A 14,197-nucleotide genomic window follows, 5' to 3' on the forward strand; every position below is an offset into this window, starting at 1 on the left:
GCCTGGGGATCTGGGACAGCACAGGGGGACTGTAAATTTGCTTCTTTGGATTTTCAATCTGAATCAGCTGCCAGGAGAAATCCATGGAATAGAGCCTGCCTTCACCCCCAATATCTCTTGTCACAACCATCCCTTTTCAAACCTGTCTCAATGGCTGCCTGCTCAGGAGGTGGATGGAGGCCTTGCAAGCCTCCAGCATCCTCAGGAGCTGAGTTGACCAGGTGTGGCTCACTCCCATTCTCTGGCTGAGGAGTCCGCAGTGGAGGGATCACATAATGCAATCCATGCAGTAGTGATGGCCACAAACAGGAAACGTGCTGGGTGCTGGGTGGGTACAAAGGCATAGAAGACCGTCCATACGCTTGCTTTTCTTTGCTTGCTTCTCTGAGTACCAGGGCAACTGCACTGCATGACTCCAGAGGGTCTCATTCCCATCAGAGTCTCTATGAACCCCCCCTAGAATTGTGCAGTGCTCAATTGTCAGTTGTCCATGGTGCCCTGCCAGTGAGAGGCCTAAAATGTGTATGTAAATGATGGAAATGCAGAGGAGGGAGATAGCTTTGTGGAGGGGGAATGCTTGCATTTGGGCTTTGAAGAAAAGGAGATAGTGTGGGAGGGTGATCCAGGTGGAAAGCACAGAGTGAGCAAAGAGCAGGAAGCCACAAACCATCTAACTGAGCTCCTGTGACAGAGGGAATGGGAATGAGCAAAGTGGAAGAATAGGCTGGAAAGTTAGGTGGATGGCAGAACATGGAGGGGTCTTAGTTGTGAGGCGATGGGGAGCCATTGCAGGTTCCTGCTCAGGGAGTGATACGAACGAGGGTATTCAATGGGAAAGTTAATTGAGTAGCAGGGTTAGGGATTAACTGGAGGAGTCAGTGAGGAGACACCCTGCAGTGGTCCTAGGACTGGGTCAGTACTGCGCCGGAGGAATACAAGTAGGCAGACGGAGAGGGCACAAGGCGGGGGGGATGGTGGGCATTGGAGGGGGAGCCCCAAGTGCCTTCCTGTTTTCTTCCTGTTCCTCAGGGTCTCCTGCCATTGAGGGCCCTGCTGGTATCCAAGAGCCTCTGGGCTAAGTTGGACCCCAAATCAGCCTCTGCCTTCTTAGCAGGATTACTATAGCTTCAGAATTGGGTATGGGGTGGGCCACGATCCTCTCCTCTACCTTCCCTCCCAAGCTGCAATCACAGCTCTCTCTCCAAAAGCCCCAGGGACGAGTGAGCCTGGCCCCTGTTGAGCTGGCTCCAGCATCTAGAGGCCGGTGCTCATGGCTGTCCCCTTTCCCCTCTGGCAGGCAGGGACCTAACAAGTTGCTGTGAGGGGAGGAGCAGGCCCCACAACCCAAAAGTCTCCTCCCTCTCCTCAGGCTGTGTCCACCCCATCAGCCATCTGTCCCTGGCCCCCTCTCCATACTTAGGTCAGGGCAGTGACGCAGGAGTCAGGGGCCCCCAGAGAGCACAGTCTGGGGGTGGGGGGGTGTTGGGACAGAACACATGTGCGGACGTGTGTGGACGTGAGTGTGCGTGTGCACGTCCCACAGCTGGGTTCTGGGGAGGGAGCAGAACGAGGCTCTGAGGGCTGAGCTGGGAGCCAGGACAGCAGGTTTGGGGAGGGCCCAGGAGCAGGCTCAAGGTGAGCAGAGGGCAGGGGAGCAGGGTCCGGCCCTCATTACCTCCAGCCTGCCTCCCACCCCCACCATTTATCTTTCTAACCCCCTCTTTGATCATGCTCTTCTCCTGCCCCCTCCTGAGGGCTCCTCCTTCCCCTGCCATGAGGTCTTTTATTCAAATCACTTTCTCTGCATGGCACCCCTGACTGTCTCATCTGAAATTGCCACTTCCTGGTCCCCTTCTTTGCCATTTGAGATCTTCTATCTTGCATTTGTTTTTGTGCTCATCGTTGGCCTCCCCACTAGAATGTCAGCTCCTCCGGGGCAGGCGTTCTTGTCTGTGCCATTCACTGCTCCACCCCCAGGAGTACCTAGTTCCAAGTGTAGGTACTCTATCAGTAGTTCTGGAATGAATAAATGTTTCCAACGCTTTCAAAACAAAATCTGAAATCTACAAGTGGCATTCAAGGCCCTTCACAGCCTGACTCTTCCCTAACCCGCGCCCTGGCCTAATCTCCCACCTCTCCTTTCTACACCCTCCCCCAAGACGCCTGACCCTCCATTCATGTTGCTGAATTGGTCTCCACCACCCGCCTCCAGAGTCTCTTCACATTGAAACCCTACTCACTCTTGGAGGCTGAGCTCCTTGTCACCTCCTCCATCAATTCTTCCCTGATTTCCCCAAGCTAGAGGTGCGCTCTCCTTCTTCCAAACTCCTACAGCTCAGATCCACGCACTCCAGTCCTTACCCACTGTCCTGTGTACCCCTATTATCTCCACTTGTAAGCTGCGAACTCCAGGAGGGAAGGAGCTGCAAAGTGTGTAGCCAACTGTCTTGCACAAAGTAGGCACTGAAAGCATGAATAAAATATCTCTAATATTATGGGAGGGAGCGGGTAGCGACTAGGCAGGGCGTGTAGGAATGTATATAACATCTGTGTTTGTAGGATTTTCCCGTGTTTTCTGAAGCCTGAGTGAAGTGAGGCTGGTCCTTCCATCACACTCATTTGACAGCTGAGGGCATGGGGCTCAAGCACCAAGGCCATTTTCTCAAATTTCAGAGGACAGTAAACATTGCACTTCTGCTTGGGGTAGCCTGCCCCTCTGCTCCAGGGCTTCTAGAAGCTACAAAAATTTAGCTGTAAATCCCAGTTCCCATCACTCAAGGGCCCACAGCCCAAAAGGCTTCTCCCTCTCCTCAGGCTGTGTCCACCCCATCTGCCAAGGGATTACTTCTATTTCAGGATTCTTAAGAATCTTGCCACACAGGCTAACCTATATCACAGGTGAAAGAAACAGATGTGAAAGTGCACGTGTCCTGCACAGTATACCATGTGCCTTGTGCCTGAAAAGTTAAGTTTCTGAGTTTTCAGGGTCCTAGAAAGTGAGGAGTTGGGGGAGAAGAATCCCAACTTTCTTGCTTCGTTTGCCCCCATCAAATTCCTCAACACAGAGACACTGGTTTTTAGACCGTGTTCTGGGATTATAAGAAGGAAGGCAACCAAGTTGTTCCTACTAGAAGCTTCTGGGTTTTCAGACCCAGCTACCTCGCAGGAACCCAGAGACCCAGGCTCTGAGCCCCTGCCTACGACTGGGACGCCCCCCAAGGGAGGTATCTGAGTCCTCAGCCTCTCCCAGATGGCACGCCTCTCCCAGGCCCAGGCATCCTGCCCATTCGGCGGGTGAGCACTCGGGTGCGCTGTCTTGCCAGAACCCAGGCGCCAGGGGCAGACTCATGCCCCGCACGTGCGCCTGCAGCAGCTCTACTCCCGCCAGGGCGAGCCCCCGACCCAGGCGTCCTGCCCCCTGCTCTGACCCCGGGTGTCCCCCACCCCCAGCGACCCCTCACGCACACAGCCTCACCCCCACCCCCACACTCGCACGCACACATGCTGATAACAGCCCCGACCCCCGGCCGGAGCCGCAGAGTCCCGGGCCAACCCCGGCCGGTCGCTGCGCCGCGCCGCGCCGTCCTCCCGAACCCTGGCCAGGGCCACGGCTCCCGCTCTCCTCCGACCCCGGGCTCGGCGGCCGCGACGTGCCCGCTCCCCCTGGACAGTGGTTTCCTCCTCAGGCCCCTGGGGCTGGCCCTGTCCCGCCGAGCTTCCCGAGATGAGGGCTCCCAGAGTGTCCCGCCGAGCCCCTGGTCACTGAGGGGCCCCGGCGAGGCGCGGAGATGGGGGTGCACGGTGAGTACTCGCGGGCTGCGGGAGCTGCCGCCGGCCGGGCCCCTGTTTGAGGAGGGATTTACCTCTGCAGCTATTGGCCGGGAGGTGGCCGGGTTCAAGGACCCGAGACTTGCTGAGGACCCAGGAAGGGGGAGGGGGTGGGGCAGCCTCCACGTGCCGGCAGGGCTTGGGGAGTCCCTGTGAATGGCAAAAGCCTGACTTGGAGACGGGGACAAGGTTTGCGGGTTCAGGAAGAAGAGGCGCTGTTCTGTGGGTGGGGAGGAAGCAGATAAGCCGTTACCTGGGTCCTGGAGCAACAACCGGGATCTGCAAGAGGGGAAGCCTCTGTCAGGGCGGGATTGAAGTTTGGCCCGAGAAGGGGATGCCGGTAGCTGGGGGTGGGGTGTGCACACGGCAGCGGGATTGAATGAAGGCAAGGCAGGCAACACCTGAGCGCTGGCAAGGTTGGGGCCAGGAGGGGCTAGCTGAGGGCAGAGGCGCAGGATGAGTGGACCTGCCCCTCCGAACCAACCTTCTCCCCTCCCGGCCTCACACTCAGCCTGGCTCTCTTCTAGAATGTCCTGCCCTGCTGCTGTGGCTGTCCTTGCTGCTGCTTCCTCTGGGCCTCCTAGTCCTGGGCGCCCCCCCACGCCTCATCTGTGACAGCCGAGTCCTGGAGAGGTACATCCTGGAGGCCAAGGAGGCCGAGAATGTCACGGTGAGGCCTCTCCCCAGCACACTCCGCGGAACTCCCTCTCAGGGCTCCAGGGGTCTCCTCTAAGATCCAGGAACCTGGACTCCTTCCTGGCATTCAGTTCAGGATGGAGGTGGGAAGTCACACTCCCTCCCCCCATAAGAATGATAAGGCTGGTGGCCCCCAAAACATACCTGGAAGCCAGGTAACGGGCAAAGCCAGAGGGTCCTATGGTCTGTGGGGGCCCTGACTCCTAGGGCTGCACATTTCAGATGGGCTGTGCAGAAGGCTGCAGCTTGAGTGAGAATATCACCGTCCCAGACACCAAAGTTAACTTCTATGCCTGGAGGAGGATGGAGGTGAGTTCATTCTTTCCTTCTTCTTGGGGAATCTCATTTTACAGGAACTTGACAGGGTGGGAGGGAGAATGATAGAGAGAAGAGATGGACAACAGAGATGAAGCCTGTATGGAATGTGTTTATTCATTCATTCACTCATTCATTCATTCATCTACTCATTCAATCATTTGTTCATTCAACCTTATTGCATGATTGCTGTTTACTCAGCTTGGTGCTTGGGGCAGCTGAGAGGGAGAAAGCAGGTGGCTTGGGCCTGCTGACTCCAAGTCTCCATTCCCTTTAGGTCGGGCAGCAGGCCATAGAAGTCTGGCAGGGCCTGGCCCTGCTCTCAGAAGCCATCCTGCGGGGTCAGGCTCTGTTGGCTAACTCCTCCCAGCCATCAGAGACCCTGCAGCTGTATGTGGACAAAGCCGTCAGTGGCCTGCGAAGCCTCACCTCCCTGCTTCGGGCACTGGGAGCCCAAGTGAGTAGGAGTGGACACTTCTGTTTGCCCTTTCTGTAAGATGGGGAGAAGTGTCCTGCCAAGGAATAGTGGGGCTCTCCCTATCCCCCTCCATTCTGTCCCTAATCCCATTTTCCGCCCGGGCCCCTGGCACTGTGGTAATCTCCTGTTCTTTCCTTGGCAGAAGGAAGCCACCTCACCTCCAAATGCAGCCTCAGCTGCTCCACTCCGAACATTTACTGTTGATACTTTGTGCAAACTTTTCCGAATCTACTCCAATTTCCTCCGGGGAAAGCTGAAGCTGTACACGGGGGAGGCCTGCAGGAAAGGGGACAGGTGACCAGGTGTCCCCACCTGGGCTCATCCACCACCTTGCTTACCACCACTGCCTGTGCCATGCCTTCCTCACCACCACTCCCAACCTCCATCAAGGGGCTGTCAGCTCAGTGCCAGCATGTTCCATGGACACTCCAGTGCCAGCAGTGACATCTCAGGGGCCAGAAGAACTGTCCAGAGCTCAACTCTGAGACCTAAGCATGTCACAGGGCCAGCCTGAGGCCCCAGAGCAAGAGGAATTCAGAGATCAGTTTTAAACTCAGGGACAGAGCCATGCTAGGGAGACACCTAAACTAACTTAGTGCCCTGCAGAACTGTGACACCAGGACAAGCTTTGGAGGCAAATACCTCTTTTTGCACCTACCAAGCACAGACAGATGGACTGGAGAATTTAGGTGGCAAGCCATGAATTCTCCAGGTCTCATGGGGACTCCCATGACCGCAAGAGCCCACTGCACAATGGAGGGGTGGTAACTGTGAAGTTGGGATGGGGGCTGGTCCCTGGCTCTCATGGGGTCCAAGTTTTGTGTATTTTTCAATCTCACTGGCAAGACTGAAACCATTATGGCTCTTGGCTTTTCTGTTTTCCCGGGAGCCCCATACTTTCCTGGTTCTGCCCCCATCCTGGCAGCAGGGCGGCAGGTCTGGGAAATCAGAGGTGGAGAGGGTTGGGCCCTACGTGCTGCTTTGCAGGCCCTGTCTGACCTCTTGACCCTACTGGGCCTGAGGCCACAAGCTCTGCCCACGTTGGTCAATAAGGTGGCCCCATTCAAGGCTGTCCCTCAATAGGCAGCTGCCAACTTGACTGGGACAAGCCTTTAGTGAGCTGCGGCTGCCATCAAAGAAACAGGAGACCCCTTGGGGGCTGGTAGCAGTGCCAACCCTGGCTACTGGACCCTATTATTTCTTGCCTCTTCTCTGTGGTCCCTTCGGCTCATGTCACATTCCCAGCATCAGCCTCCCACCTCAGCAGACAAACCCCTTCTAAATCCAGCTGCCCTCTTTCCTTGCCTGGGGACTGTCACCATAATTTCTCCACCCTGAAACCTGCTGAAGGGGCAGTAGACAGAGGTGCAGTAGGAGCCACCTTCACAGACAGCTGTCTTATTAAGCACTTGCTCTGTGACAAGTGCCACTCTAGGTGGTTCACTTAGGCGACCTCATTTTATTCCTCCCATGACCCTATGAGAAAGTCACTGCTGTCATTCCTATTGTGCAGATGAAGAAGTGAAGTAACATGCTCAAGGCCAAGAAAACAGGGCTCCCCAATCCCCCCACTCACCCCTTCTCTCATCTGCTTATTCCTTCCCTGTAATCCCCCGCTGCTCCCTTATTCCCCTGGGATGGGGGACACAGAACAAACAGATTCAGTTCTTGATTCCTACTTCAAATTTTACCCTTTACTCCAACAATGAATTCAGATTCCTTCCCAGAAATAATGCTTCAGCTGGAAAGGACCACCCAGAAGGGGATCTGTGCAGACAGCAAAAGTTGTCACAAGACTGTATTGGGACCCCCATCCTGACCATCATCCCATATTAGGGGCCAGTCTTTCTGCTTATATCACAAAATGTAAAGTCAGCCTGCGCACCTGCACAGATGCAAAAGGGAGGGAATATTTTGCAGTTTGCGGTGGGTAAAATTACTGGCAGTTTGGGGGATTAGAGGGCATTTGCTAGGTGCATAGGGGGTGGGTGGATGAGGTCAGGGTGGAGCTGCAGTTCTAAGATTCTGCAAAGGGGAGTGTTTCTCCTGTCCAAAAGAGAAATTTTGCTCTGGCTAACCCAGCTCCTGGACTACAGTGCCCTCTTCGGGTCCTAGTGGGAACTGTTAGGGAAACATCAAGCAATAGAATCCTTAAGAGCTCTGACCTGGCACATCTCAGTACAAATTTGTATTGTGATTTTTACATATGACACCTGATTTCTTGCTCCACTGTGAGTCAGTAAGAGAGGAATCTCCCTCTTAGGCTGGTGAACTTGGAGCAAATAAACTTGTTCTTAAGCTCAAAGAATCCAGCTAATAAATAACAGAGCTAGAACCTGAACTTGAGATTTAGGAGCCATAACCCTAAAGCCTTATCCACCTCTCAGCTTGACTTGCTGCCTAAGGCTCAGACATCCCATCATCAAGTAACTGGCTCTTTTTTTCTCCAGGATTCAGGGCCACTGACCTTATTCCTTGACTTCTCTTTAGACTTCTCGGTGCTTTCAATTAAAAAAATATATATATAGTAGTTGTTGAACCTGAACTATATGACCACTTCTGGGCCAGGTATAACAGGCAAGTGTTTAAGAACATTCATGCTACATTTATCAGATGTTTACTGTGTGCCAAGCCTTTGCACTAAATCTTAGGAAACGTGAAATGACACTCAGTCTATGCCACTTATAGCCCAGAGTCCTCTGAAAGCAAGCAGTCCCCTGCAGGCAAAAAGACATCAATTAATTTAGACACAGTCAACTTGGTATGGATGGAGTGCTCAGATGGGGGTGCCCAGAAGCCCGGGAAGGGAAGAGCCTCAGTGAGAGAAGAACCTAGTGAGGCTCAGAGTCCCTGCTGAGGGGCACAGATACACAGGGGGCCAGATTTCAGAGGGGCCAGATTTCAGAGGCTCTTCAAGTGCAGGCCACAGGTGTGAACTTTCTTCTGTACTGTGATCATGATTATGATTAACAACACATTAAATCTCTGGCATGTACACAATCTGCTGAGATTCTCACCATAACTCTGTGAAGCAGAAGTACAATAGGTATTTGTCAGATGGGAAAAATAAGTTCTGCCAGGTAAGTGACCAAGCCAGCTCTTCTGACTTCCTGGCAGGGACAGGAGCCAGCCGTACGTAGCACAGTTCTGAGTCAGCGGGTTACATAACTGTTTAACGGTGATGTCTTCCATGTGTAGGGAGCTTAGTGCTTTATAAATTGCTTTCCTGGGCATTCTCTCATTTGCTCTCCTAACCCCATGAGGAAGGCAGGGACAGGTAGAGGATCCCCATTTTGCAGACTAGAAAACCAATGCCCAGAAAGATTATGGGCCTAGCCTCGGTCATAAGACACTGAGAGGATGGGTCAGGACCAGAACCCAGGCTCTCTGCCTCCAGGGTCCCTCTTCTGTCTGAAGCACAGAATCACCAGTGAGAGGAGAGAGCGGAGGTGGATGGGGTGGATTAAAGAGCTGTGGTCAATGAGGTACAAGGCCTGTCCATTTCCCGCTACCAACTCCTTCCCACTCTGTTTCCTGCCTCCGGCTTCCACTTCCTCCCTGGATGGGCAGCAGGTGCCTGACACCCTCCGCCCACCCAAGCCTCCCAGCACTGCAGGCCATCTCAGCCATCTCCTCCAGCCCCAGCTCTCCATCTTAACTCCAGCCTCTTGCCTTTGGGTACTCTCTGGCTCGAATCCTCTCCCTGGGCCAGAACATCAGGCTGGCCAAATGCACCTGCCTGACCCCAGCTCACAGGTTGAGTCTACTGGACTCACCATGGAGGAGGATTGTTGCTGGAACTGAGTTAGCTAAATGGGGCTTTTTAGACATTGGAATCTACGCTGAATGATAATCATATTATTTCAAACTGGTCAAGACTGATTCCACTAAAATCCCACCATAAAACTGTGACATTACAAAAGATACTGGCAACAGAAAAACAGACAGCAGAACAGTTTCTCAGCTTAGGGGAGTTATGCTCAAATGTCTGTAACCTCCCATCTTGATTTTTAAAAATTAATTATTAAAAATTATGTGACCTACACACATATATGTATAGATTTCTGATTTAAAAAAACCTGGCTTGGCTGTGCTGATTTAGTCTCCCTTACCTTCATCTTACAGATGAAGGTGTTAAGGCCCAGAGAGGGTAAGCAAAGTGCCCAAGGACACACAGTGAAGCCAGGACTGGACTCCAGTTCTCTGGAATGATTTCCAGGGGTTTTCCACATGCCAGGATCTTTACATCTATTCCTGTAGCTGCCAATCTTGTCAAGGCTGTCAGTCTCTGGGCCCTTATCCATTCCTGGCTTCCCAAAATGCTGAGCCCAGGGGTTCCCTCTTGCCAACCTCCCCACTGCCTTTCTGTTTTGCCTTGAGCTCCCAACCCCCACTTCCAGGCAGATTGGAGGCTGTGACCCTCCAGCACTGTGGTGCCAAAGGGAGGTCAGCCAAAGCTTCCATCAGAGGATGTATTGCCCAACGAGGAGGGGCTGCGGATCAATGTCCTTCTGCCGCTCTTCCCTCGGTTAACACTTTCCTGGCTCTGTCCCCTCTGTTGTTAACTTTTCTAACCTGGTACAGAGGAAGGGTGGATAAAGGTTTCGGATGGGCATCCTTTATACCCCCAGATTTAACATAAAGAGGCAGAGGGGCTCTCTCCCCTCAGATGTGACCTCTGCACAGGCCCTGCTGGAGTTCCACGGAGCAGCTCTCCAGCCTCATTTGGTCAGAAGTCACCCTTGGGAATGCAGAAGGGCTTTCTGACTCTTCCTAGACATAGGGTACAAGACTGTGCTGGCCCCTCCCTGACAGCTCAGGAGAATGGCCAGCCCAGGCATCTCTGTCACTTGTCAGGGTCAAAGGCCAGGTACCCTGGGCATAGATTTGATAGTGGGGGGTTGGGGCCTGCCGAGGTGAAGGGAAACCTGAAGTTTCTGAGCACACCTGGGTGTGGTAGGGTACAGGAAACCTGGACTCAGGACAGCTCAGCACACTGCTTGGCCCCAACCCTCCAGCCTAGATACAGCTCTGTGTGACTGGTGGGTGTCATGGTTTTTTTTTTAAAGCAGCAAAACTGCCTTTCTGCTGAAATCTTATATAGAATTGCTATTTATGAAACCAATAAAAGTAGGCTGGTCTGGTTGGGGTGGGCCACCACTGCCATACCTATTTGGATGCCCCCTATGGCCCCCAAGGGGCACCTCTGCAGAGCTGTGGGACTCAGCAGAGCACAGCGTGGGACTGTGGTGTTGTGAGGAAACATGGGCTTTGAAGCCAGCACTTCCTGATGGAAGGCAATTTACTTCATTTCTCTGGAGCTCCATTGCCACACATGGAAAGTTAGGACATTCTATTTGCAAAGAAGAAGACATGAGATTCAGCTAGGTCCGCCCACAAGACCTGTTTCCAGCTCCTCCAAAGCTTTTGATCCACTTGTGGCCCCACTCCCACAGCCCCGACCTTAGCACCCATGGGCACCACCAGCTGTCACCCTCCACAACCTCCTCTCCCAGCTCCCCAGCTCCCACCTGTCCCCGTCCGATCCATACTCCACTGGCTGCCTGCCAGGGTGGTCTTTTGAAAATGCATGTGGGATCAAGCCACCCCCATTACTTACAAACTTTTGGTGGCTCCTCAAAGCTGTGGCATTCAAGGTCCTCCAAGATGGGGCCCCAGCCTCCTCCCAGTGTTACATCTGCACACTAAACACACACATACACACACACACACACACACCATATTATCGTTCTTGCCACTTCTCCAAAACTGCCATGCTCCCCCATCTGGAACATTCCCTCAGCCTGGAATGCTCCTTCCCAGTTTTTGCCCAATTACCATCTATCTTTCCTTTAGAAAGCCCCTCAGGTGTCACCTCCTGCACAAGACTTTCCTAACCAGTTCCTTCCCTTCCTTTTGCTAGTGAGCTGGGGTAGGTTCTCCTTCCACATGCTCCCTCCCTCCCAAAGCACTGTGTGGTCATTGCCTGGTCACTTGTCTGTCCACCAGAGGAACACAGGTTAAAGTGAGGTCTTGCCATTGTAAAGCATGGCTAAGGAGAGGTGGACTGGGGCAGAGAGAAGGGCAGGTTGCCAATTAGCTCAGGCAGGCAGGTGGGATGAGCAGGCTGTGGGCAGGACTGACCCAGAGCTCGCCCGAGATGGGCACTTCTGTGTCTTTTTGTCCCCCTGCCACCACCAGCCTTCTCTACCAGCCTCCTATTTCACAGATAGAATAGAAGCTGCTAAGACACCACTGCCTGCTCTGCACAGCCACTCCCTGCTCCCATTACACACCCAGCTTGTCTCTCCTGCTTCTGTTCTCGACTCTTCCACCCACCTTCTCATAAGTCCTTTCCTCATCTCTCTTGATATTGGACCTGTCTCACAAGCATTTAAACAGGCTCAAATTTCTCCTATCTTGCCCCCAATTTTGCACCTGCTCTCCAAGTCTCCTCTCTTTACAGCCAAACAGCTCTGAAACATTGTCCCCAGCTCCCACTGGGATTTCTTTCTTCAACTTCCATTCCCTCTCCAAATCCTCCAGTTTGGCCTCTCAAATGGCTCTCACTAAGTTTCTAATAATGTCCCAAATCTATTGTACAGGAACTCATTGAAACGTTCTTCCTGTGCAGACTCACACACTCATAAATATGCAGAGCACATGGAAATCACCACCCTCCCCTTACTGGAGGTAACCAGTTACCAGCTTGATATGTGTCTTTCCAGTCCTGTCTCCACACCTCCACCCAAATATACGTGCACAAACACATACCTTTTAGGGGGGATTTTACATAAATGGGATCATACTACACATCTTCTTTTCTATGACTCGCCTCTCTCCAAGTCTGCACAGCCCCTCTTCATTCCCATTACACACCCGGCTTTTCCCTCCTGCTACTGTTCTCAACTCTTCCACCCACCTTCTCAGAAGTCCTTTTCTCATTTCATCATATTTAATAATATGTCCAGGTGTTCTTTCCACCATTGGAATATACAGTCTACCAGTTCTTTTCTTTTCTTTTGAGTCAGAAACGGATTTTAATAAACAGCATCACACTATCAAGTAATACTTTTTAAAGATTATTTTTAATTATGTTAAAATATACTTTACAAAATTTACCATTTACACCATTTTTAAGTGTATGACTCGGCAGCATTAGCATATTCACGTTGTGCATCCGTCACCACCATCTAGCTCCAGGACCTTTTCATCTTGCAAAGCAGAAACTCTGCACCCATTGATGACTAAGTCTCCATGATCCTCTGCCTGGCCCCTGGCAACCACCATTCTACTTTCTGTCTCTATGAATTTGACTCCTCTTGGAACCTCACATAAGTGGAATCAAGTGGTATTTGTCCTGTGACTGCCTTATTTCTCTTAGCATAATGTCCTCAATGTTGTAGCATGTGTCAGAATTTTCTTCCTTTTTAAGGCTGAATAATATTCTGTAGCATGGAAATACCAGGTTTTGTTCATCCATTTGTCCATCGATGGACACTTGGGTTGCTTCTACCTTTTGGCCATTATGAATAATGCTGTTATGAACATGGCAAACAAGTATCTCTTCGAAAACCCTGTTTTCAATTCTTTTGAGTATATACCCAGAAGTAGAATTGCTGGATCATACAGCAATTCTGTTTTTATTTTTTTGAGGGATATCATTCCTTTTAATGCTTGTATAATATTTTTTAATATGACTCAACCACAGATCTACTGATAAACATTAAAGACATCTCAATGATTTTTTTTTCCCCTATGGTAAACAATGCTGCAATTAACATCTTTAAGGTATGTACAATTTGTGCAAATGTACATGTATTTCTTTAAGAAGATTCTCAGAAAGGAAATGCTGGATCAGAGATATGTACTTTTTTTTTTTTTTTGGCAGTTGGCCAGTACAGCGATCTGAACCCTTGACCTTGGTGTTACAAACACCGAGCTCTAACCAACTGAGCCAACTGGCCAGCTCTAGAGATATGCACATTTGAAAGTTTCATAGTCACCATCAAATTGCCTTCTAAAAACTCTTCACCAACATACATTCTTATCATCACTGCATTTGACTGTGTCTACCTGTATCCTGTCCAACTCTTCATACTATCAGTCTTTCAATTTTTTTTTTTCAAGACGACAGTCATAGTTTTGACTGGCAGTTCCCTTACTACTAGTGAAGCAGAACATCTTTCAAATGCTTACTGGCTGTTTGTCTTTCTTCCTCTGTGACATGTCTTTTCCAATTCTTTGCCAATAGGCATTTTCATGCCTTCCTTTACCTGTCCCTCCAGTAGCCTTTACCACTGTTGCCAGTTATAGAATTTTAGGTTTGAAATGATTTTGTTTGGAATTCTGTAGACAATGTTCTGCTGCCTTTTAGAATCCGTGGTTGCTATCGCAAAGCCCGATTCCCTGCTGATTCCTGATCCTCAGTACAGGACCTGTGTTTTTTCTGTCTGAAAGAACTTCAGATCTTCTCTTTGCTCCTGATCTTCTGAAATTTCATGATGTGTCTTCCATGGGTCTCCTAGCACTCATTGTATGAGATGCCTTTTAATCTAAAGACCTGTGTATTTCAGTTCTGGGACATTTTCTTGTGTTCTTCTGTTTTTAAATAATTTCTTTTCCTTTATTCTCTCTCCTTGAACTCTTTTTGTTTGGTGTTAGACTTCCTGGATTGATCCTCCAAGTCTTTCTTTTTTCTTTCTTTCCTTCTCTCTTATTTCCCTTGATCTCAACTTACAACTCTTCCACTGGATTTTAAATTTCAGCTCTCATAGTTTTAATTTCCCAGAACTTTCTCGTGTTTTCTGATTGCCCATTTTTCATGGCATCCTTGGAAGGATGCCAAGCGAGGAGGGTCTGGGGTGTATGAAAGTGGCC

The 14,197-nt window shown here is 50.9% G+C and overlaps 1 protein-coding gene across 1 annotated transcript; it reads left to right on the top strand.

The window, feature by feature from the left end:
• The first annotated feature begins 3,788 nt into the window (after positions 1-3,788).
• EPO (erythropoietin) lies at positions 3,789-5,615 on the top strand. Its single transcript, XM_063092292.1, has 5 exons — positions 3,789-3,801; positions 4,356-4,498; positions 4,747-4,833; positions 5,117-5,296; positions 5,460-5,615. The coding sequence occupies exons 1-5, from the start codon at positions 3,789-3,791 to the stop codon at positions 5,613-5,615; spliced, it is 579 nt and encodes a 192-aa protein (XP_062948362.1).
• The last annotated feature ends 8,582 nt before the right edge of the window (positions 5,616-14,197 follow it).

This window comes from Cynocephalus volans, chromosome 3 (assembly GCF_027409185.1).
Source record: "Cynocephalus volans isolate mCynVol1 chromosome 3, mCynVol1.pri, whole genome shotgun sequence".
Classification (NCBI taxonomy): domain Eukaryota; kingdom Metazoa; phylum Chordata; class Mammalia; order Dermoptera; family Cynocephalidae; genus Cynocephalus; species Cynocephalus volans.

Bases quoted from the DNA above. Each gene is read 5' to 3' on its own strand.
- EPO (XM_063092292.1), top strand. The intron at 4,834-5,116 runs GTGAGTTCATTC...CATTCCCTTTAG, and splicing joins ATGCCTGGAGGAGGATGGAG to GTCGGGCAGCAGGCCATAGA. The intron at 5,297-5,459 runs GTGAGTAGGAGT...TTTCCTTGGCAG, and splicing joins TTCGGGCACTGGGAGCCCAA to AAGGAAGCCACCTCACCTCC.